Source organism: Thalassophryne amazonica, chromosome 22 (genome assembly GCF_902500255.1).
Source record: "Thalassophryne amazonica chromosome 22, fThaAma1.1, whole genome shotgun sequence".
Lineage (NCBI taxonomy): Eukaryota > Metazoa > Chordata > Actinopteri > Batrachoidiformes > Batrachoididae > Thalassophryne > Thalassophryne amazonica.
Window position 1 is genome coordinate 30533842 of NC_047124.1, and position 21616 is coordinate 30555457.

The following is a 21616-nucleotide window of genomic DNA, read 5'->3' on the forward strand; positions in this document are numbered from 1 at the left end:
TTAATGTTACATCTGTAATAAACATAATTTTACAGATACATTATGTAACTCATAAGAAGGAATGAATATTCAATGGTTTTACCAAAACATTACAATATAAATATTATAAATAATCGCCTTTGAGTCAAGATTCCAAATGCGTTCTCCACTGTGCATGAGCCAACCTGCAGCTGTAGATAATTTCTCTGTAATTCTGGAAGTGACGAGAGATTAGTTTCATCAGCCAAATTCTGAAAACAAATGCATCATCGGCTATAAAATTATTATTATTTTTTATCGTGTGGCGTCAAGCGGGACAAAGCGTGGTGTCCAGCGAGACAAAGTGGGTCGCATTGGCACAAATTGTGGAGGAGTGCGGACCCAAAATTTGTGCAAGTGTCAAAGTGGCTTAAGGCAAGAAATGTTCAACAATGTGGTTCCATGGTAGAGTGGTTGGAATTATGGATTCGGAATCTGGTGAATTACAGCATAATCCAGTGCAGGAATGATTTAGCCGTACCAAAGGGTATTAAATTGTAGGTCTAAACTGTGCGTGTGATAATGATCAGCAATGTTTTTCTTTTCACCCAAGCGTCATATTTCTCTGTCACTCCCTTGGAGCCATTGGCTACACACAAAGGTCAATGCAGTAGTAGTGATGCACACCACAAAAGGTGCATCATATTGAAAATTCAAGTTTCCAATCTTAAGTTCCTTCCATTCAGTAAGACTGCCGCAATGCACCAATCCAAAATAACAGAGGCACAAAATATTTTTAATGCAACTTTAGAGTTAATGATGAACAGGTAGTCAAATATTTAAATGCTACTGCAACAACCACCCCTCTGACCCGTCGTACGGTTGGTAACCTGTGAAGATTTTTTAAACTCAAAGCTTCGGTACGGTTTGTGCTGCCTTTGCTGGTCAAGACATCTTCCAAAGTAACAAAGGACTTGAGTGTTGGGCGTTCATAGCACCCAACGTACCTGTTTCCCCCATGGAGCCTCAGAAGCTTGCAGTCTTTTCAAGCTTATGTCACATTGGAATACAAGTTGCACTTGTCAAAAAAATGGCTCTTGAAGAAGAAAAACACACCAGAGTAAAATTTGCACCTTTTTTTAGTATTGTTAGCTCTTTAATTAGGAATTTTTGTGCATTGTTACCTCCGCCACGGAGGTTATGTTTTCAGTCGCGTTTGTTTGTTTGTCTGTCTGTTTGTCAGCAGGATAACTCAAAACGTTTTGAACGGATTTTGATGAAATTTTGTGGAGTGGTTGGAAATGACAAGAGGAACAAGTGATTAAATTTTAGTGGTGATCCGGATCACGATCCGGATCCCGATGCTAACGCATTAGCATGTCTATGGCATTTTCAATGTTAAAAGTTAGCATTAAGCAGTTGCAGCTGTCATCACGTTCGGGGGCATTTGTTTTCAAATTGTAATATTTCTTAAATTTATTTTTGTTTATATATTAATAATCTAATGATTTTTATATACAATTTTAGAGAAAGAGACAAAAATAAATAGATCACTGTGCCAAGGAGGGAATCTCTTTAGGGTCAGTGACCCTATGGCCTTCTTTAGAGAAGTGTTTCATAAATGTTAAAAAAATTCATATATTTGCAGTTTAGTTGAATAATAAACTGAATTTTGTCTCTTATTTGTTTTTGTCTATAAACACATGCAATATCAATATCAGTGCTCAGATGACAGTAGCTTCTGGGAAAGATGCAAGTTGCAATAAACTGTGATGCCAAGTGCTAAGGATACATGCTATCCAGTCACAGCAGATGAAACTTTTTATTACTACTGAGCAAACATCATTGTTACACTTTTTTAGGTTCAATGATTCCACGGCGTGTAGATGTTATGGCGTCAGTGACCCCATGGCCTTGGCGGAGGTTTGCACTCTCTGAGTGCTTCTAGTTGTAGTGTACATTTTATTATTGGTATTTGTTCTTTCATTACTAGGGTTTATTTTGTGTTCTGCATTGATTCCTGAAGCCCGGTGTAAATAGTTCTAAATATTATTATTAATAATTAACATGTGACTTCATCTGTTTTTCATCTCCCTCTGATTGGAACATTCTCCAATCTGATCTGAAACTGTCTCAGTCTGTTTCATGGGATCGTGAATGGGACTTTTGCGCAATGCCTATGTTTATAAGTTTTAATGTATTTGATACTTTACATCATTTGTAATGTTACTATGACCAATATGATTGTATTTTATTTATCACCAACGTTCTCAGGTTGATGCTAACCTGTCCATTATGACGTGTGCTGGCGCCGTCACCCTTGTAAAAGAACTTTTCATTTCAATGGGCCTCTACCTGGTTAAATGCAGGCTATTTTTTAGTTATTGTAGTATATAGATCGCACCGGAATACAAGTCGAAGGACCTCCCAAACTCTGGAGAATACAGTCGATTCCGTATAGTCGACAGGCAGCCAATGCCTTGCTTTTGTTCGCCACTGATCAACTTTTACTGTCCTGCATTCATTTTCTATTCACTCCCCACCTGTTTTAAGTGTGTATACAGTATTATCTTTTCATTTCCTGCACAGATGTACGTAAGAAGGCATTGCAAAACCCTATTTAATCTTGACTATGTTACTTTTTCTTATGCCTTGTGTAGGGGACGGGGGCGGGGGGGGTCAGTTTCTGATTGGGTCAGTCAGGCCACCTTGTTTGTTTCATGTCTCTCTTTAAACATATATTCTCCCAATTCATTGTTTTCCTTTTATGTTCTTTTTTCTAGATCGAAATGCTAGAGCACAAATACGGTGGCCACCTCATCTCTCGCCGCGCTGCCTGCAAGATCCAGACTGCCTTCCGCCAGTACCAGCTCAGTAAGAACTTTGAAAAGATCCGAAATTCTCTGCTGGAGAGCCGTCTTCCCCGGCGCATCTCCCTGCGCAAGGTCCGTGTGCAAAATACAGAGGGTTTCTCTGCTGAACGGGCGCTGGCAGAAGGCTGCAACCTGCCACCAATCCCTCTGGTGCGCTCACCATCTCTGCCTGCCACAGTTGGTGGCACCCTGACTGACCTGGAAGATTCATTCACGGAACAGGTCCAGTCATTAGCCAAGTCCATAGACGATGCACTGAGCAACTGGAGCTTGAAGACCATGTGCTCATTGCAAGAAGGTGGCACATATAAGTTCAGTGCAGACTCCTTCAGCACACCAGCTGCCGGAGTTGCAGGTGGGGGAGAAGTTGCTGGTGTGCCACCGTCAACAATTCCTCAAGTCCCAGTGGAGCCAAGTGATTTATCAAGAAGTGCAAGCAAGCTGATGATGGCTTTCCATGATGTGACGGTGCAGATTGATAGCCAGAACTTCCGTGTTTCATCCTCAGTCATGGAATCGTCTACTTCCGTTTCCCTCAGCAGCTGTGTCCAAGAAGAAGGAGCCTCAGTCACTGTTACCTGTCCAACAACAAACTCTACTCCAGCCTTCATTGCGCCTACCACATCACAACAGCCATCTCCTCCTTCTGCAGAAGTACCAGCTGAACCCCCACCACCGCCACAAGAACCTCCACCACCAGAACTGGAGATAGAAGACGACGAGCAGGATGTCGACTTCCCTGCTCCGCCTCCCAGTGAAGAAGAGTTGGGTGAGGAGGAGCAACCACTCCCAACACCCTTAGATAAGATGGCCACATCTCAAAACCCTGAGGAGTTTGCAACTGTGTCACCACCACCACCACCTCCCACAGAACCACCCCAGGGACCGCTACCACAGCAAGCCACACTGCTGGGGAGCTCGGCTGTGAGAGAGCCACTTGAGGTTAAAAGGTCCGGTTCAGAGACTGCAGACAACAGCTCAGAGCAAATGAGCAGCAGCAGCACATCTACAGAGGCGCGCTCCACTTCTGAAGCCTCATCAAAGGAGGCGCTGCAGGCCATGATCCTCAGCCTGCCACGTTACCACTGTGAGAACCCCACCAGCTGTAAGTCACCCACGTTGTCCACGGACGTCATGAGGAAACGCCTCTATCGCATTGGCCTGAACCTGTTCAATGTGTGAGTAGACGTCACATTGCATGCATACAGGGATTTGTTTGTGCTGTTCTTTTCATGAGGGACAATGTTGGACCATATATGTAAATATTGAAAAAAAAAAAAAATATATATATATATATTTGCCACATTGTATTTAGGGAATAACCCTGTTGTGTCTGATGATTTGCGGACGTTCATGTTGGTTATACGGTTGCAAATAGAGCTTTACGGTAAAAAGGAGTATCTTACATTCACCCATTTCAGTGGCGGCAGTGGCACGCGACTTCCTCTCATGCACAGCTAATAGCACTAACAGCTAGCAGCACGCACAGCCAGTGTTCTGTCGAATTGTGCATCTTGTCACGTAAATCGACAGTTCCGCGTCCCGAAAATATTGCGCATGCGCAGTTGCACGGAGGACAGTAATGACATTCGACAGGAATGACGTCTCATCAGAACACCGGTCAGGCCGCGGAGTAATACATCCAAATGTGAAACGGTTGAATATTTTGCCACCGTTACCCCGATATTATACAGCCTGAAATCTCACACGATTCACCAATCAGATTCATGGAAAAATATAATTGAATTAGAATTAGGGAATAACTCTGTTGTGTCTGATGATTTGCAGATGTTAATGCTGAATTTTACGGTCGCAAATTGAGTTTTAGCAGCGTCGTGTTAGCGGAGCCTGTAAAATGGATATTTTATTATTTATATCAACCCAATGATATTCACTAATTAGAACAGATGGTTTTTATGTTATTGTTCTCCACATCAGCGGTGCGATGTGGTGCAACACATCCCAACTGCGTGCACTGTGTTCCTGCTTGCACGACACCATCGCAGTGGGTTCATTCACGCCTTTCCGTCGGCTCTATGTTTTTGTGGTTCGCTCATACAAGCTGTTCTGCCGTGATTTGCCCTGATTTGTACTTATTCGTACTGTGTGAAGGGGCCCTTAGGGAGAACCCTGGACTATTGATGTTGTTTAAAAATGCAAAAGTACTTGATTAATCACCAGAGTAATCGATAGAATACTCAATTACTAAAATAATTGATAGCTGCAGCCCTACACACGTGTCTTTTGTAGGTTTTGACACCACTGAAGCTACGCGTCGGTTTCTAACTCATGAATTAATTATCAATTGTGTACATATTAATTTGTATAAATAAAGAACATAGGCAGATGAGATCCCATGCTATGATGGGATCAATGAATTCTAGTTGCAGTTTTCCTCTTCTGCCATGAAATACTGTGTACACATTGTCAGAGCTGTGTGTATATTTACACACATTCTGAAGTAGTAAGTAAAAGTTGCATATAGAGCTGAAACAACTAATCAAGTTAATCGATCAAAATCAATTATTAAAATAGTTGTCAACTATTTTAGTCATCGATTAGTTGCTAAATAACTTTGTTTTACCGCAAATGTTTCGTTTCTTCCATATAATCAACCGAGCTTTGCTTTGAATCTTGAACCAATGAAGAAGTGCTTCGAGCTGCTGCTTCATTGGTTTCATTTGTTTTATTTCACTTTATTTTTTTCTACTAAAACCCTAAAGAGCATATGTCTGTGAGGAATAGTTACCTTTTTTATGTCAAACTGACCTGTTATGGTCTTCTGAAACAGATAATAGATGTATTTTATGCTAACGCTGATGCTAACGCATTCGCATGTCTATGGCGTTTTCAATGTTAAAGTTAGCATTAAGCTGCTGGCATTTCAGCATGTTTGTGCGTTTGTTTTCTGTATAATAATTAATGGCTCACTGTTTGTTGTCGTAAAAGAGTCAAATGTATTACAAATTATAATATTTTTAATTTATTTTTATTTATATATTAATAATAATAGCGACAATAATAATAGTAATAATAACTAATAATGCTACAATACAATTTTAGAGAAAGAGACATGAGTCACATGTGTCATTGTGAAATGACCACATAGTTTACAAGTTATACAGAGAATGTTGCACATATAATGAGTCAGACTACAGTTTTTGATTTAGGTTTTATGGTTAACTGGTTATGCTAATTGCTCATTTGCAGCAACAAAAATACCTCTTTTTCACCATATATTTTATAACATTTATATGTTTTAATGTTGTTTTATGGCAACTCAACACTTTCATAAAGCAATGCCATTTGAAATAATTATTTTTGTTCTTTATTATAAACTGTTTTATTCTTTATTATTTTATATTTCAGCAGCCAAGGGACATTTGATGATTTGTTGATTTTCAAGTATTTTAAGTTTTCAAATAATGTTCTGTTGCTAAATACAATGATGGAAGGAGAGAAAAATTGTTTCCCTGGCACATTTTAAAAAAATTCCCCGCTAATCCAATTAATCGATTAATCATATCGAAACCCCATCAGATTCATCGATGATCCAAATAATCGTTTGTTGCAGCCCTAGTTGCATAGAAATGTTCATATGCATAGGCCTTTAATGAATTCCCGGACTAAGCCATCAGACATGTATCTATATGTGGTGAAAGTGTTGAACTCTTAGAGGCATTGACTTATCTCAATAATGGTATTCATGTTTGTGTATACTCTGCCTTTGAGACCAAGATGCACCTGGGAAGATCTTATGACCCCTGAGGTGACTGGCCAGTGGTATTTGGCAACGCCAAGAACTTTCCAGGAGAATGTAGGTCCAAGTCTTTAGGATCCTGGTGCTTCCTGTTTTACTGTATGATTGTGAGACTTGGATGCCAACCAGTGATCTAAGGTGAGAACTGGATGCCTTTGCTACTAGGTCTCTTTGGAGTATCCTTGTCTCCAACTGGATTGACTTTGTCCCAAAGGAGCGCTTAATTATGGAGAATAACATAAGGAGTATCATTTGCATTGAGAAGGGTATCACATTTATCTGGGCATCATCCATCACATAGGTGCCTGAGAGTTGCGGATCCCAGTAGCTAGAAAAGGACAAAGGCACGTCCATGCATCACCTGGCTTCAGGACATACTCGTAGATGAATATTTTAGAGATGTGGAGATGGGCTGGTTGTCTGACACGTGAATTGGTTTTGAAAAAAATGGGCAAAACCACAAGTTTTTAAACTCCAAGATGGTAAGATACCGAAGGAGACCATGATGAAACTTGGTGTGATATTTTCTCCTTATGTAAATGAACAAGTGGGTTCACAGATCCTGTCTATTTCTTGACCATTGCAGAAGAAGACACCCACTCCCACTTCTGGGTGGAGCCCAAAATTTCCTGTACATTTGTATTATCAAGTGTGTTGGTAGCATGGCCCAAGCAGTGGGTCACCCCTTTGAGTCTGGTCTGCTTGAGGTTTCTTCCTCAAATCATCAGAGGGAGTTTTTCCTTAGTGTGCTTGCTCTAGGGGTTAGTAAGGTTAGACCTTAGTTGTGTGAAGCGCCTTGAGGCAACTTTGTTGTGATTTGGTTCTATATAAATAAATGAAATTGAACAGAATTGAACAAGAATGCTTAATTTTTTTATGTGATCACACCAGTTACAAGCTTTATTGAAGTATAGAGAAGTCACCCGTCTTAAAAAGAGTTGGACATGTCAGGTGCGTGAAGCAAAGACAACATTGTGTAATCAGGAACATGCTGTCATGGTAACTGTTCTTCCTGTAAAGACTCATAGTCATTCAACTTTAGTGTTTCAAGTCAGTTTTTTTTTTTATCTCTACCTGACATTTGATGGGGCTCTGTGGACTCAAACTGCTAAGAAAACCATTTATGTCCCACAGGTCTTGGTTTCATTGAAAGAACAAAGACAATTACGTCCCGAGCTACTTCTAAGGTGTCAAGAAGATGAATCAAAATGGGGACAAAGGATGTTGGATGATTTATTGGGACTGAAAAGCTTGTGAAGTTTGATTTATGAGAGAAAAGGAGTAAAATAAAGGAGACGCAGGCATGAGGTGAAATAGGGTTTTTGGCAGAAAGCCAAAGTATCCAGCACGGCGTGGAAGCGCAGCACAGCGGCTCCATCAGTCTGCTTTTGTAATGAGCGAAAATGTTATTGTCACAGTTTATTGAGCCTCTACGGTGCACAGTTATTCATTTAGTGCAAGAAGTAGTTTTTTAGTGTAACTACCTTGCCTCCAAAATCCTGTTCCATTTCAAAGTATATTTATTATTCAGATATTTAGAAAAATCCAATGTGTTTGTGCTTTTGTTTTCCTCATATAGCCCCCCCCCACCCCCACCCCCCAACCCTACTCCTTCCGGGGTGCCTTAGCAGATGTGACAAATTCAAAACTAAATAACAGCATCGTGAAATGGACACCAGACAGATGTGAAGGGAAAGGGTTGGCATGGTGACAGTGGTGAGGTTGTCGCTGACTAAACGTGTCAGAACATTTTGGTCTAATTTACTGAAAGAAAGTCTGAATCACTGAGATGTGTCACAGACTAACTTAGTTTTGTTGGAGAATAATGCTGACATAACACACAGCAAGTCATCAGTGTAGGAACGGCATTGTTAGTGCTCAACATCTGTCCATTTTCTATACCTGCTTACTCCAATTAATGGTTTGGAGGGGAAGCTGAACCCTATCCCAGCAGTCATAGGGCACAAGGCAGGGTACTACTAGGGTAATGAACTAGCACCAGCCTGTCAGGCCATACAGCACACCTTGGCCACCAAAGCTGCCTGAGGTGAAGCAATGCAGCAGCAAGGTGACGGGTTGTGGTTTTACTTTTATTTTGTTTGATGTTTGTTATTAATTCACTTTCATCGTCTGTTTAACGCCATATCATGTCACCTGTGTGTGGGTGATATGTTGGGTTTAAACATCACTTAATTTTGTAACTTCATACAGACACGGATGCCAAAGGCACACATTAGTGAGGTGCAGCACCTTTGAACATGGCTGTATATTAAAACTGTCATGTTATTTGCCTGGTGTTAGCTGAACCAGACAAGTTGCATCAGGGTGCATATGACAGAGAGAGAGAGGACGGGGGAGGGGGGAGAGCAAAGAGGAAGAGGCTAAGCACCAGTGGTGAGCACAGCTAATCAAAAAGTTAGCTTTGATAACTGCTAATCCGTTAACTGAAAAGTTAACGTTTATAAAACTAAACCGATAAACAACTAAAAAATTTTACGGAAGCTACAGCTAACCACTAACCTTCAGTATTGTCTCCGGTACATGCTGTCAGCTACTGACAAGTCAGTTTTGAGTTTAAGCATGACCAACGCTTATGATTAGAATCAAAGATGATCCCCTTCTCTCTTTGTGCGCTCTGCCAGACGTGAGGCAGAAGTCCTGAAGAGGAAAGCAGGTTTGACTTATGGTTTGGATTTATAAACCAAATTCATCTGGATAGTTTAACTACATTAATGTCAACTCTGTCATTTTTGCAAAGTGAAAATATAACACATATCTTTTAATTTTAAAATAACACACTAATTTTGAAGGTTTGAACATTAACACACAGATGCCAAAAGGCATTATGGGAAAATCATCCTCCACTCATCACTGATTGGTTGATTAATTACATGTAAAATCCAACACATGTTACTGTAACATGTGTTAGTTTTTACAAATAAATGTGTATTTGTAAAATATGTATTTTTTCATTTGTAAAAAAAAGGCATTTGCAAAACTGAAAATTCTGTTTAAGCTGCAATTCAGCTCTACAACCATGTGATATGGATCAAAATGCATAGAACACTGCCATCTACTGGATGGCCATGTGACCAGTGCCTGCCCAAATATCACACTTTACTTGAGTTTTATTCCAAGTGGTAGTGGCTACATGTCCGAGATATTTCTACACAGTGGGGCTCCTACACTTGGAGTGGCCTAGTGGTATTAAGAATGTGTGAACAATGTATTTTCATTACTGCAATCATGTGGTCATTATCTGTACTGTATCTGTGTTTTTTTATGTTCTGTGGCTACAACACACCAGACCTGACAGAATTTATGGCATAATTCAAAATGGCAATATGATATCCACTCAAAAGTCATGAATTTTACATTGATAGTGATTGGTTGTGAATGCTCTCATAAAGTAATCATAGTGCAATACACTGTGAATCACCAGATAGCTGTATTGGGTCCAATCATAGCCTCCGGTGCACTACTGCATGATAAAATGTCATACATGTAGCTATACCCTTAAATAAATGAAGTGGATTCACTTAATATGTTATGAATTCAGCTTGGCTGGACAGCAACGAGTTAGCAACCAAAATGAAAAATGGCAACCATCTCCAATATCTAGAATTATCATTAAAAGTGAGGCAGATGGTCACCCCTTTGGGTCTGGTCTGCTCAAGGTTTCTTCCTCAGAGGGAGTTTTTAGTTACCACTGTTGCTCTGGGGGTTGATGAGGTTGGACCTTGCTTGTGTGAAGCGCCTTGAGGCAACCTTGTTGTGATTTGCTGCAATATAAATGAAAATAATTTGATTTTGAAATTGAAAATCTAGCAGTTTTCTCTACTATCAGAATAATTTCCATGGCTGTTGTCATTGCTTGCCAAAATATGTTACAGCATAAAAAAAAAAAAAAAAAAAAAAAAAAAAAAAAATTCCCCTGTGTGCAAGAAAAACAGAACCAAAAGAAAAAACACTGCAAGAATTTGTTAAGCGATTGTGTCAATTAAGCCATCTCTCATAAATTCTGCAGATTGGTGCTCATAAATACGCATTTATCTCTTCGTTCACTGCCAAGATCTGTAGTGCAATAAAAGTGCACAATAAAACTGATTAGTTTTGTCTCCGGGCTGGAGCGCGACACAGAAAACAAGACTGGCATTGACTGGAAGAGAGGTTGCAGAGGGAGCAATCACATGCAAAATATCCACAAAATAATAAATAAAAGGCTTAAACGGGAGCCTCTTAGTGTTTTCTGGCCCTGAACACAAAGTTCTCTTGTCTAAAGCAATAAGAGGATTGTAACATTCTCAGGCAAGTTTAACCATGATATATACTTTAATATATTTGGAAAATAATGGCAGGAAAGCCATGCAGGTAATTGGAATAATTGGATATAATTGGACTGTTGAACTGCTGATAATTGGAATGTGATAATTTTTTAAATTTCTTTAAAAAGTGCTTTTGTATCATTAATATCAATCAGCAAAATGGAATCTCGCAAAAACTCTTGTAAGCATTAAGTGATTTCTGTGAATCTCGAAGTGGAAACAGATACTTGGAGTAAGAAATCAAGCCAGTTAAATATTAGGGCCCCTTCAAATATCACACGAAAGACGCAGAAACTGGAAGAAAATCTGCTAACCAAACACGAAATGGGGAACCACGAATCATCCACATGCTGTCGTGAGGGACGCACGGTCGCACAGGCGTGCATGACACATCAGCGACGGTTTTATGCACGCTCATGCGCGTGCACGAACACAGTGCGAGCAGCTGGAACGTGTTGCACCACATTACGCCACTGATGTGGAGAAAAATAAAATAAAAACTAGCTGTATAATTAGTGAAAATCTCTGGGTTGATATAAATAATAAATAAAAGGGGACCCAATACAGAACCCTGTGGTTAAATAAGCCTGGTTAAGTAAAAAATAAATTGCCACTCGCAGGATTCAAACCTGCAATTTACAAAAGCTCAGCTTAACAGATGGAAATTTTATCACTGTGCTACAATCATTGTCTTATAACAGGAGCATAAAATGCCTAAAATCAACAAGGAGATAAACGTATTTTTTTAAAGAGAAAAAAGCAACGTAATAATTGACAAAACTGTGTTTGTTACGGCGTATTTTTGGTGATATATGACTGAAAGTGGTGTATTTGTGGCACTGTTGGCTTGTCATATTGTTATAGTCCTGTGGCGCACGTGTTCTACCGGACACGCGTGCCATTCAGATCGCCTGCTGCGTGATCTAACGGTCCGTTTCACATGGAGCAGCCAGCCGAGGTGTGCTGTGTGCGGCCGCTGAAGACCAGCTGTGTGCGCTCAGACGTGGCAGTCCTCCACCCATGTGATCATGTCTGTAAATACATATTAGCATGTCATGCAAGTGTGCGCTCCCCCTGTAGGAGAGGGGAGTGCAAAACACAAGCACGCCACATGTGGGGGGGTGACATGCGCACACGTGCAATACACACGCACGCCACATGTGTGTTGCTTTGCAACGCCACACTCGTGGAGGCACTTAGACAGATTTGCCATCCAGCTCGAAAGTGATTGTCTCCTCACTATTTTCGTGCTGACAGCACAAACGGCACCACATTTTCTAAGTGTCCAGCTGCGGTGTTGGATGTTCATGTATGTCACCTGGAATTTGGCCGACACCTGCCACGAGAGGGATCGAATGGGCTCTCATGGGGCACACTCTGCCTTTCAGCCACTGGTGTGCGTGAACAGTTGTAGCGACAGGTGTCCAAGGCGTTGGCGGCAGCTCAGATTTTTCATGAATGGCATGCAATTCCTCCTTTGTGCGCTAGACAGCTTCAATCGTGTTATGTGTGAAGGGGCCCTTAGTGTTGATGTAGATCAAGGAGTTCATGATTGCTGAACTTTTTGAGGAGGCCAATTATCACTTTTAGTCAAGTCTCCAAAACCCAACTCTCATATATTGGTAACAAAGATCCAGATCTGGTAGCTTGTAGGTCATTGGTGAATGAATGCTCTGATCAGATTTTCAGCAATCCTGAACAATCATATCATAATTTGAGTGGCGTTTGTCAATTAGTTTGTTCCCGGACTCCTCCGAGGTCATTTGGCCAAATTCCACTGTGAGAATTGTCCTTAAATGGTTTGCTTTGGCAAAGGTCAAGGTAATTGGGTTTGATAGTTAAAATTCATATTTCTTACACCAAATTCCGCCAAGCTTGGGCAGTGGTTGGTGCATTATGGAATTTGCCATGCGAGGTCAAATTTGTCATAGGTCAATCAAAGTCAAAATTTTGAATTTTCACCATAACTTCCACCAAACTTGGCACACCAAAAATATTATAGTTTCTGCAGTATAAATTGCAGTTGTTTTTTTTTACTAGTTTGGGAGGTCCTGTGCGCAATACCTTGCAATCACATTATTCCATCATGCTTCTCCTCATCCACACACTAATTTTACACTGACTGGTTTTCATTCCCCTTCTCTTCAGAGTGTATCTCCACCACGCCACGCTAGTCTCAACCTGCTCTCTACTCTCAGTACAGATTACAATGCCATCTGCAAACACTATACTCTGATCTCGTCTGTCAACCTGCCCATTAAAATTGCAAACATGAAAGGGCTCAGACCGGATCCCTGATGTAATCCCATCTCCACCTTGAATACCTTTACTTCACTTCCACTTGGTGTCTTGTCTCTGCCTCTTTCTCACCTATCAGTAGCCCAATTTCCATCTGTACCCTGTTGGACACGGTGACTGTTATCAACCCAAGCCTCAGCCAAGCCTGTATGGAAATTTAATTTGTGATCCGGATGTTTGGTTTAGCAAAATTTACCCTGGATGTCCTTCCTGATGCACTCACAATGTACTGGCTGTGTACCCCATATGACTGAGTGAAACCTAACCTCACTCTATAGTGTGTAAATGTTTAATTTGAGGAGCAAACCTGCCAACTTTGATCATATCCATCTGACCATGACGCAGAACAGCAAAAAAGATTTGCCGTAGTATTAATCTGCACATCCAGATTTCATACTACACACTCAGATGTTAATCAGAGGAGAAGTGATTGTAAGTTGGAGACTATTTTTGACGACTGTGTTAGAAACTGATTATAGGGTTTGGTGACTTTTTAGGGAGGTTTGCATGAAGAGAGGTTTCATCTCCATCCCGCTGTATTCCCTATCCCCGCCCCCCTTCCCCTTCACACCCGTCCTGATCAAACACCTTGAAAGATAAGCAGAATTTTAATAAAGTGGCTGCAGGGTAAAAGTGAGATAGAATAAGGGAGAGAGACGGAAGAGAGAAATTAAGCTCGAGGCTCATTAGTTCCACTAGTTCCTATCCTCCCTCTAATACCTGCAGTATATCCTTGGCATCTTAATCAGGGCTTTTTGCTTTGGGCTATAACCAGAATATTGCTTAATCACACAGAAGAACACAAACGGAGAGTTTGGCAATCCAGTGTGTGATGACAGTTTGTCATGCAGCAGGTGATACAGGCAACATCTTAGAACATAAAGTTAAATACAAGTACCTGCATGAAAGGCAAAGTCTCACATTTTACTCATTTTAGAGTTTAAAGTTAAAACAACACCACCAAAATGAAGCTTGTCACCCTGAGGGTGACGGGTATCTTACCAAAAGATGAACAAGAGAGACTACCACGAGGAGGAGTGACTACCATGAAGAGGGACAGATGGGCAAGGCCAATCACTATATTCATGCCACATTTGGAGGCAAAAAAAGCAGAATTTAGTGTTTGACCTTGCTATGACCTTGATCTTTGACCTTGAGCTTGGTCCTTTTGCGTGCTGAAAGGTATGTCGAAAGGACTGCAATATGTGAACTTACAAGAGTGTGCAATGATGATTTACATGCTTTGTCACACCCTTAAAAAAATCTAAATTCTGCAGGTTTTTTTCAAGATGACATCATCAAATTACATCACAATGTAAAACTCTTAATATATTCTGGTTCCTCTCATCAAACCCTTTGATTTGGTGTATTACTCGACATGTTTTACTGTAATCTGAAATTTGACATATATTAGGCTGCTTTTGACCTCTAGTGAAACCCTCAAGGTCAAGGTTGATCGCTTATCCAAGGTAATGGCTTATAGACAAGGCCAATCACTATGTTCATGCCAAAGTTGGAGGCAAAATTTCTAAAATTGTGATTAGTATCTCTAACCAGTATTGCAACCAGTCATCCGGTGTTTCCACTGGTTTTCCCAAAAGTTTGTTATGGTGGCCATCTTGGATTTCTACAAATGGAATCCTTTGAAAACTAACTTTTCACTTTCTGGCCTTCTGGGTTACCAAGGATCATAATTTAAGTGACGAAATAAGAATTTTGGAGGACAACGATCCATGCAAATTAGTTGGTCATTTTTATTGTGCGTAGTTGACATCAATGACGGGAGATAGAAAGTTGATCCACGTGGGTGTCTTTTCCTGACTAATTAGATCCAGATATTTGTAACGGTCTATTATTTAAAACAAAACAACACAAAAAAGAACTTTTATTAAATTGTTATTCAATCCTTTTAGGAATTTGTAATAAAACTTCAGAACCTTTAAATCAAGAATAGTGTTTTTTTTTAACTGAGTATAACAAAGTTGACCCCCAAACATCCAAAAGTCAAGAAAGTGAAAAGTTAGTTTCTGAATTATGCCAATTTTGGAAATCCAAGATGGCGGCCATGACAACCTTTGAAAAAAAGTTTTCCAAATTTCAAGAAAGATTTTAATGAATAATTATGTAAGGAAACTGACTATAGTCAATCTAATGACATGACTTATGCGCGCAAAGCTTAGACGGGAAACAAAGAAATAGAAATGGTTTTACTACTGCCACCTACAGTCTGTAATAATGTTTACCAAACCAGAAAGAAAATGCCATGTAGAATGAACAGTGATAATGTGAACATAACATCACGGTTACCAAATGGTACCTCTTCATGATAATGATAATGTTTCAGGTTGCTGAATTTACTTTGCATTAATTTAATCAATTATTTAACGACATTTTGTTTTCATATGTTCCACCCCTGAGACTTATTTCTTGGGTCATTACGTTTCATTACACCTGGGCGTGGTAGCACCTGTGAGGTTTTGTTTTCGACCCTAAATCAAAAACTTGGATCCAATTTGCGCCAAATTTTTCAGATGGATTGAAGGTCAGTCAAGTATAAACGGATTCGATTTTTTTGAAAAATGGGTTTAAAAGTCATACAGTCTGGTCTGCTTAAGGTTTCTTCCTGAATATCATCAGAGGGAGTTTTTCCTTACCACTGTCCCCTGTCACTCCCCTGTTCAGATGATCAGCATGGACCCTCTTTCTCTTAAAAGCCTTTATTTTACTCTGTGTGTCGTGTTAGAAAACTGTAGCTTTTGGTGCTACGTTGATTAGCTCTTACACGGCTTATTCATGGTTTTAGAGTATCCCAGAATCCTTTGCACTCTGGGTAGAGAGGCTTGATAACGGCTCAGCTTAATGCTATCTTTAACACTGAACATGCCATAGACATTCTAACGCATTAGCATCGGTCCTGTTTTTAAGTTCTAAAATACATCTATCAACTGTTTTAGAAGACCATAACAGGTCGGTTTAACATGAAAACGGTAAATATTACTCACCGACATATGCTCTTTAGGGTTTTAGGGGGAAAAATTAAGATAAAGCAAAATAAAACAAATAACCAATGAAGCAGAAGATCGAAGCACTGCTTCACTGGTTCAAGGTTCAAAGCAAAGCCGCGTTGCAGAAACGGTTGATTATATAGACCCGCTGCAGGGTCTGTAATCAATGTAGAAAAATGATCATTTTCCAGACAAACACCCCCAAAAACAACAGCCACTCTGAAGGACCGATAAGGGAATCGTTAAGTAAAAAGGCTGCTGATGTCGATGGATCGAATCATTTCTGTTGGGAAAGTGTAGTGACACGGACCCACAACAGGGGGCGCAAATGAACGGTCAATAGATGAGCCAAAATATAACAATTTAATGTTGTGAATGTGCACAACGAACATACAGACAATCTCAGAATATCATAACAGTCAATACACAAAGGTGACGTGTGGGCAGGCTCGAGGATAGAAGACGTCTGTCCTAAGAAGAGCCGGAACCACACGATTTCCGCCGCCCCAGAACCTGGTGAATACTGGAGCCGCCAAGTCCCGAATTCCCAGGTGACCACCGTCCCCGACTGTCGGATCTGGTACTGCTGGCGAAGAACAAAGACAGTGAAGTGTGGGTGTGTGTACACCCAGTAACAACAACGGTGGGAATGCCACCTCCACCTCTCACTCAATAACTTGCAGAGTACTGTGGATTCCTCAGGGGAAAAGAGTGCCTTCAGCGCTCTCACAGCTTCCACCGACGGAGGAACTGGTACTCCTGCAAACACTCACAATATACAAATATTACAATTACAAAACAGCTGAGGATATTACCTCCAATGAAGTATGATATCTTGGCAACGAGGTGGAGATGACGTCTGGTCTTTATGGAGTGAGATGATGTTGAGTAGATGGGTGACAGCTGTCAAGAGGTAATGAGCGACAGCTGTCACCCCCGGCTGTGTCTATGGGGGCAGCGCCCTCTCGTGCCTGAAGCCCGCACTTCAGGCAGGGCGCCCTCTGGTGGTGGGCCAGCAGTACCTCCTCTTCTGGCGGCCCACACAACAGGACCCCCCCCTCAACGGGCGCCTCCTGGCGCCCGACCAGGTTTGTCGGGGTGTCGGCGGTAGAAGTCGGCCAGGAGGGCCGGATCCAGGATGAAGCTCCTCTACACCCAGGAGCGTTCTTCGGGTCCATACCCCTCCCAGTCCACCAAGTACTGGAACCCCCGACCCATCCGACGGACGTCCAGGAGCCGGCGCACCATCCAAGCCGGCCCCCCGTCGATGATCCGAGTAGGAGGGGGCGCCGGTCCGGGAGCACAGAGGGGTGAGGTGTGATGAGGTTTGATACGTGACACGTGGAAAACCGGATGGATCAGGACTGAGGACTTTGAGGATCTTGAAGGGGCCAATGTACCTGTCCTGGAGTTTCAGGGAGGCCACCTGGAGGGGGATGTCCTTCGTGGAAAGCCACACCTCCTGCCCGGGCTGGTAAGCAGGGGCCGGGGATCGCCGGCGGTCTGCATGGGTCTTCGCCCTCGTCCGGGCCTTCAACAAGGCAGAGCGGGCAGAGCGCCACACCCGACCGCACTTCCGCAGGTGGGCCTGGACCGAGGGCACACCGACCTCTCCCTCCACCACGGGAAACAACGGGGGCTGATACCCCAAACACACCTCAAATGGGGAGAGGCCGGTGGCCGAAGACACCTGGCTGTTATGCGCATACTCGATCCAGGCCAGATGGTTACTCCAGGCCGTCGGGTGCGCGGATGTGACACAGCGGAGGATCTGTTCCAGTTCCTGGTTGACCCGCTCTGCCTGTCCGTTCGTCTGTGGATGGTACCCGGACGAGAGGCTCACGGTGGCCCCCAGTTCCCTGCAGAAGCTCCTCCAGACGTGTGAGGAGAACTGGGGACCACGATCTGAGACGATGTCGGAGGGTATCCCATGCAGACGGACAACGTGGTGGACCAGGAGGTCTGCTGTCTCCTGGGCTGTTGGGAGCTTCGGGCGGGCCACGAAGTGGGCCGCCTTGGAGAAACGGTCCACTATCGTGAAGATGGTGGTGTTGCCCTGGGACGGCGGGAGGCCCGTGATGAAATCCAGGCCGATGTGGGACCAGGGGCGATGAGGCACCGGCAGCGGCTGGAGGAGTCCTTGGGCCTTTGTGTGTACTGCCTTGCCCCTGGCACAGGTGGTGCAGGCCTGGATATATTCCCGGACGTCTGCCTCCATAGACGCCCACCAGAAGCGCTGCCGGACAACTGCCACGGTCCTTCGCACCCCTGGATGACAGGAGAGCTTGGAACCATGACAGAAGTCCAAGACTGCAGCTCTGGCCTCTGGTGGGACGTACAGACGGTTCTTCGGACCTGTTCCTGGGTCCGGGCTCCGTGCCAGGGCCTCCCGGACGGTCTTCTCCACGTCCCAGGTGAGGGTGGCCACGATAGTGGACTCAGGCAGGATGGGCTCTGGTGGATCCGACAGTGCAGTTTTGACCTCCTCTTCGTGTACCCGGGACAAGGCATCCGACCTCTGGTTCTTGGTCCCGGGGCGATAGGTGATCCGGAAGTCAAAACGCCCGAAGAACAGTGACCAGCGGGCTTGCCTGGGGTTCAGCTGCTTGGCGGTCCTGATATACTCCAGGTTCCGATGGTCAGTGAAAACCGTGAATGGCACAGACGCTCCCTCCAACAGGTGTCTCCACTCCTCAAGAGCCTCTTTCACCGCAAGGAGTTCTCGATTGCCGATGTCATAGTTCCGTTCAGCCGGGGTCAACCTGCGTGAAAAGTAGGCACACGGGTGAAGTACCTTATCGGTCTCTCCGCTCTGGGACAGCACGGCTCCTATCCCTGAGTCAGAGGCGTCCACTTCAACCATGAACTGGCGGCTAGGGTCGGGCTGCACCAAAACTGGCGCAGTAGAGAACCGTCGTTTCAACTCCTTGAACGCGGCTTCGCACCGATCCGACCAGGTGAAGGGGACTTTTGGAGAGGTCAGGGCTGTCAGGGGGCTAACTACCTGACTGTAGCCCTTAATGAACCTCCTATAGAAATTAGCGATGCCGAGCAACTGTTGCAGCTTCCTACGGCTTGTTGGTTGGGGCCAATCTCTCACCGCCGCAACCTTGGCCGGATCAGGGGCGACGGAGTTAGAGGAGATGATAAACCCCAGGAAGGACAAAGACGTGCGGTGAAACTCGCACTTCTCGCCCTTCACAAACAGTCGGTTCTCTAACAACCGCTGCAGGACCTGACGTACATGCTGGACATGGGTCTCAGGATCCGGAGAAAAGACGAGAATATCGTCCAGATATACGAAGACGAATCGGTGCAGGAAGTCCCGCAAGACATCGTTAACCAAGGCTTGGAACGTCGCGGGGGCGTTGGTGAGGCCGAACGGCATGACCAGGTACTCAAAGTGACCTAATGGGGTGTTAAATGCCATCTTCCATTCGTCTCCCTTCCAGATCCGAACCAGGTGATACGCATTTCTAAGATCCAGCTTAGTAAAGATTTTGGCTCCATGCAGGGGGGTGAACACGGAATCTAACAATGGCAACGGGTATCGGTTGCGAACCGTAATCTCATTCAGCCCCCTGTAATCAATACATGGACGAAGTCCGCCATCTTTCTTGCCCACAAAAAAGAAACCTGCCCCCATCGGGGAGGTGGAGTTCCGGATCAGCTCGGCAGCTAATGAATCCCGGATGTAGGTCTCCATTGATTCGCGCTCAGGTCGTGAGCGGTTGTACAGCCTGCTGGACGGGAACTCAGCGCCTGGAACCAAATCAATGGCACAATCGTACGGACAGTGCGGGGGAAGGGTGAGTGCCAGATCCTTACTGAAGACGTCAGCAAGATCGTGGTACTCAACCGGCACTGCTGTCAGATTGGGAGGGACTTTGACCTCCTCCTTAGCCTGTGAACCGGGAGGAACCAAGGATCCTAAACACCCCTGATGGCAGGTTTCGCTCCACTGAACCACCACCCCAGACGGCCAATCAATCCGGGGATTGTGCTTCAACATCCATGGGATGCCCAAAATCACGCGGGAGGTAGAAGGAGTTACAAAAAACTCAATCTCCTCCCGATGGTTTCCAGACACCACCAGAGTTACTGGTTGTGTCTTGTGTGTGAGTAAAGGGAGGAGGGTGCCATCTAGTGCCCGCACCTGCAACGGCGAAGGAAGCGCCACCAGAGGGAGCCCTACCTCCCTTGCCCATCTGCTGTCTAGCAGATTCCCTTCTGACCCCGTGTCCACCAGTGCTCGGGCTTGAAGGGTTAAATCCCCGCTCAGGATTGTGACTGGGAGTCGTGTGGCAATTTGTGTGTGTCTCACTTGAATGTTTTGACCCCCCCTTAGCCGAGTCTCTAAGGGCGAGTGTCGTTTTGGCCGTTTGGGGCAGTTTCTCTGTGTGTGCTCAGTTGAGCTGCAGAGAAAACACTCTCCACGGATCAGCCTCCCCATTTTGGCCCTGTGCGTTTCCCTAACAACGTCAGCAGGGGGAGCTGTTGCCCCACAAAGCGCTGCGGCTGTGGAGCGTGGGGAGGGCGGCCCCTTTTCGAACCCGGAAGGGAGAGGGGCGGCGCATATCCGGTCACGTCCTTTGCCTCGCTCCCGACGGCGTTCCTCCAACCGATTGTCTAACCGTATAACGAGATCGATAAGCCCATCTAAATCCCGCGGTTCCTCCTTAGCTACCAGCTGCTCCTTCAGAACCAACGACAGTCCGTTTATGAAGGCGGCGCGGAGCGCAACGTTATTCCAGCCGGACCTCGCAGCTGCGATGCGGAAGTTGACTGCATAAGCGGCTGCGCTCTCGCGTCCCTGTCTCATTGACAGCAGCACGGTTGAAGCGGTCTCTCCTCTGTTAGGGTGATCAAACACTGTTCTGAACTCCCCCACAAACCCAGTGTATGCTGATAACAACCGTGAGTTCTGTTCCCAGAGCGCCGTAGCCCAGGCGCGTGCTTTACCCCGAAGCAGAGCAATCACATAAGCTATTTTACTAGCATCTGACGCGTACATGACGGGACGTTGTGCGAAGACGAGCGAACACTGCATAAGAAAATCCGCGCACGTCTCCACACAACCTCCGTACGGCTCAGGAGGGCTTATGTATGCTTCAGGGGATGGTGGGAGGGGTTGTTGAACCACCACTGGAACGTTTATATCCTGCACAGGGTCGGCAGGAGGACGAGCTGCAGCAGCGCCCTGAGCGCTCGCCGCCATCTGTGCGGAGAGAGCCTCCACCCTGCGGTTCAGGAGGATGTTTTGCTCAGTCATTTGATCCAACCGAGCCGTAAAGGCAGTGAGAATGTGCTGCAGCTCACCAATCATGTCTCCTGCAGACGCCTGCGCTCCCTGCTCTCCCATTGGTCGTTCAACAGCCGGGTGACGCCCCTCGGAGT

The 21616-nt window shown here is 44.3% G+C and overlaps 1 protein-coding gene across 2 annotated transcripts in view; it reads left to right on the forward strand.

The window, feature by feature from the left end:
* The window catches only part of iqsec3a (IQ motif and Sec7 domain ArfGEF 3a), a 310387-nt gene that overhangs the window by 196866 nt on the left and 91905 nt on the right, over positions 1-21616 (forward strand). For both annotated transcript variants that reach the window (XM_034163070.1, XM_034163071.1), the window contains exon 4: positions 2742-4009. In XM_034163070.1, coding sequence (XP_034018961.1) covers positions 2742-4009 — 1268 coding nt within the window. The remainder of the gene's footprint in view (positions 1-2741; positions 4010-21616) is intronic.